This window comes from Culex quinquefasciatus, chromosome 3 (genome assembly GCF_015732765.1).
Source record: "Culex quinquefasciatus strain JHB chromosome 3, VPISU_Cqui_1.0_pri_paternal, whole genome shotgun sequence".
In the NCBI taxonomy this organism is placed as follows: Eukaryota; Metazoa; Arthropoda; class Insecta; order Diptera; family Culicidae; genus Culex; species Culex quinquefasciatus.
The window spans coordinates 91,682,328-91,684,488 of NC_051863.1; the positions used below are offsets into that span (position 1 = coordinate 91,682,328).

Genomic DNA, 2,161 nt, shown 5'->3' on the forward strand with positions numbered 1-2,161 from the left:
TCAATCTCATGGATCAAACTATTCGCCAACGCTGTCTAGTGGTAGATATCGTGACTCGTACGGAGGAGGCAGAAGGGGTGACGGTCGCGAGCCTCACGAACAAATACAACATCTAAGGTTGGCCAACCGACAGCAGCAAGACCAGCACCAGGATCACGACAATTACCGACGGGGCTCTTCGTCGGCGGCGGCTCCGTTCGTCAACCCGCCAAGGATTGTCGTTCAGCGGCCCACCATCGACCGTCCGTCAACCGCCACCCTCGCAACAGAATGGCCACGCCGGCGTCGGAGGTTGTGGACTGGACGCCGATGTCAAGGAACGTCTCAAGTTGCGTCGCGAGAAGGACGTATATGTCCTGGCAAGTGCCCTCGGAACGACGTAGCATGGAACAGATTCGAAGAACGCAAGTGCAAGTGCGCACCTAACGACGGTTGTAATGCTGCACGAACGAACCAGACAAGTTCCTCAACTTTAAAACCCGTGTCCATCCCGTCCTTTAGTGCATTTACTCGATGGACCAGTCTCTCGCCGATTCTCGTTAATTCTCCCCCAGGACGTGCGCCAGGTTAACCCCACGACTGCCGTTCAAAGGACCGCCACCGCAACCAAGAAGCCCCTCTAAAATGGTCAATCCAGTGATGGTGAATTTAGCACTGACCAACAAAAACAAATGTCAATCGCTGAATCGGGTGGTACACCTGGGGGCAAAGTCGGAAAACAAGGACCAGATCCTGCTTCCCGGTTTATATGTAGCATGATTAGCCAGAACCGTCGTGAGGAGGGAGTTTATCATTCAGTTCCAGAATCAAACAACGGCCTCGTAGCTAGACCACCTTGGAGGTCAACCGATGCCCTGTAAAGACAGGTAAAACTTTCATCCTTGATTTTTTTTCCCAATTAACCTTTCCCATTTCCAGCTCAAAAAACCTGCATGATCTCAGCCTGCTTCACTACATGGGGAACACTGGGGCCACGACCGAGAACCGAGGGGTCCGCAGCGCTGCCCACCGGACAGAAAGGAACTGGCTTCGCGAGCAGCAAAAAGCAAGTCACGTTCCGTCCCATCCCGGCGAAGCGTAGGAACCGGTGAGCAGTGTACAACCTCAGCTCCGATGGAATGTCATGAGCGACAGATTAAATGCTGCACTTACGCGTAAGGTCAAGATCAACCGGAACCGGTTCACGTTCCCGGCCAATTCTTTTGGTAAATTTCTTGTGTCATTTTCGTCCAGTATCAGAGCAATAATTTGTTTTATTTACCTTTTAAAATAGGTTCTTGCAATCCGGAACTGCCACTCGCAACACGCAGCACGGAACAAGCCCGCGGAACGGTCGCCATAGCTCTGGATTAGATTCGCCGGACGGCGACCAACCTGTAAATGCTCTCGAAACAATGCTGCATGGAACAGGACGGTCGCCAAACTGCAAGTTCCCTCGGAATTACACTGGACGGAACAGGTTCGCTGGACGGTCACCGCCCTGCAAGTGCGCTCGGCACGATGGACTAAAACCTGCTGGGACGCGCAAAGTCAAGATCTAACGAATCCGGTCCACAATCCTGGCCTATCGTTTAACTTATTTCGGTAATTGATTTCTAAAATTTACTTGATTCAATGTACCAATTGTTTATTTTCCTTTCAAAAAGGTTCACGCAATCCGGAATTGCCACGTGAAACGGCAACACGTACGGAGAAATTGCCATGAGATTGATTTTTTTTTTTAATTTATATTTATTCAGATTTTCTCTTTCATGTACATTCATTCAGTTAAAATATTATTGAGTGTCCAATCACAATCGATGACTTTTCACCTCAATTTTAAATACTAGCAACTTTCATTTATTCATGAAATATTGTAGCTTTCGCTATTCAGTGATTTCAAATTTAGGAGGTCCTACATGTACAAAAGGGAAAAGGGATACCTTAAAACTAACTTATAAACTATATAAAGAGCGGATCAATGCAGCTGAAGACTGCAATGATTTTTGTCGAAATGCATCAATTATCTTATTGGACATAACATCTAAAGTGTCAACTTCGGCTAATTGATGAAGTTCACTGGTGCTGAACCAGGGAGGAAGTTTCAGAATCATTTTCAGAATTTTGTTCTGAATCCTCTGAAGTTTTTTCTTCCTGGTTAAGCAACAGCTTGTCCAGATCG

At 47.4% G+C, this 2,161-nt stretch overlaps 1 protein-coding gene across 2 annotated transcripts; it reads left to right on the forward strand.

Annotated features, from left to right (window-relative positions):
• Positions 1-283: 283 nt before the first annotated feature.
• LOC119770009 lies at positions 284-1,234 on the forward strand. Of its 2 annotated transcripts, none has more exons than XM_038264037.1 (2): positions 284-866; positions 919-1,234. In XM_038264037.1, exons 1-2 carry the CDS (start codon positions 850-852, stop codon positions 1,079-1,081), a joined length of 180 nt encoding a protein of 59 aa, XP_038119965.1. In that variant the 5' UTR covers positions 284-849; the 3' UTR covers positions 1,082-1,234. The 2 variants fall into 2 exon arrangements, with proteins under 2 accessions (XP_038119965.1, XP_038119964.1); XM_038264036.1 differs by having other exon boundaries at positions 284-856.
• The last annotated feature ends 927 nt before the right edge of the window (positions 1,235-2,161 follow it).

Bases quoted from the DNA above. Each gene is read 5' to 3' on its own strand.
- LOC119770009 (XM_038264036.1), top strand. From the start codon at position 672: ATGTCAATCGCTGAATCGGGTGGTACACCTGGGGGCAAAGTCGGAAAA. The intron at 857-918 runs GTAAAGACAGGT...TCCCATTTCCAG, and splicing joins TGGAGGTCAACCGATGCCCT to CTCAAAAAACCTGCATGATC.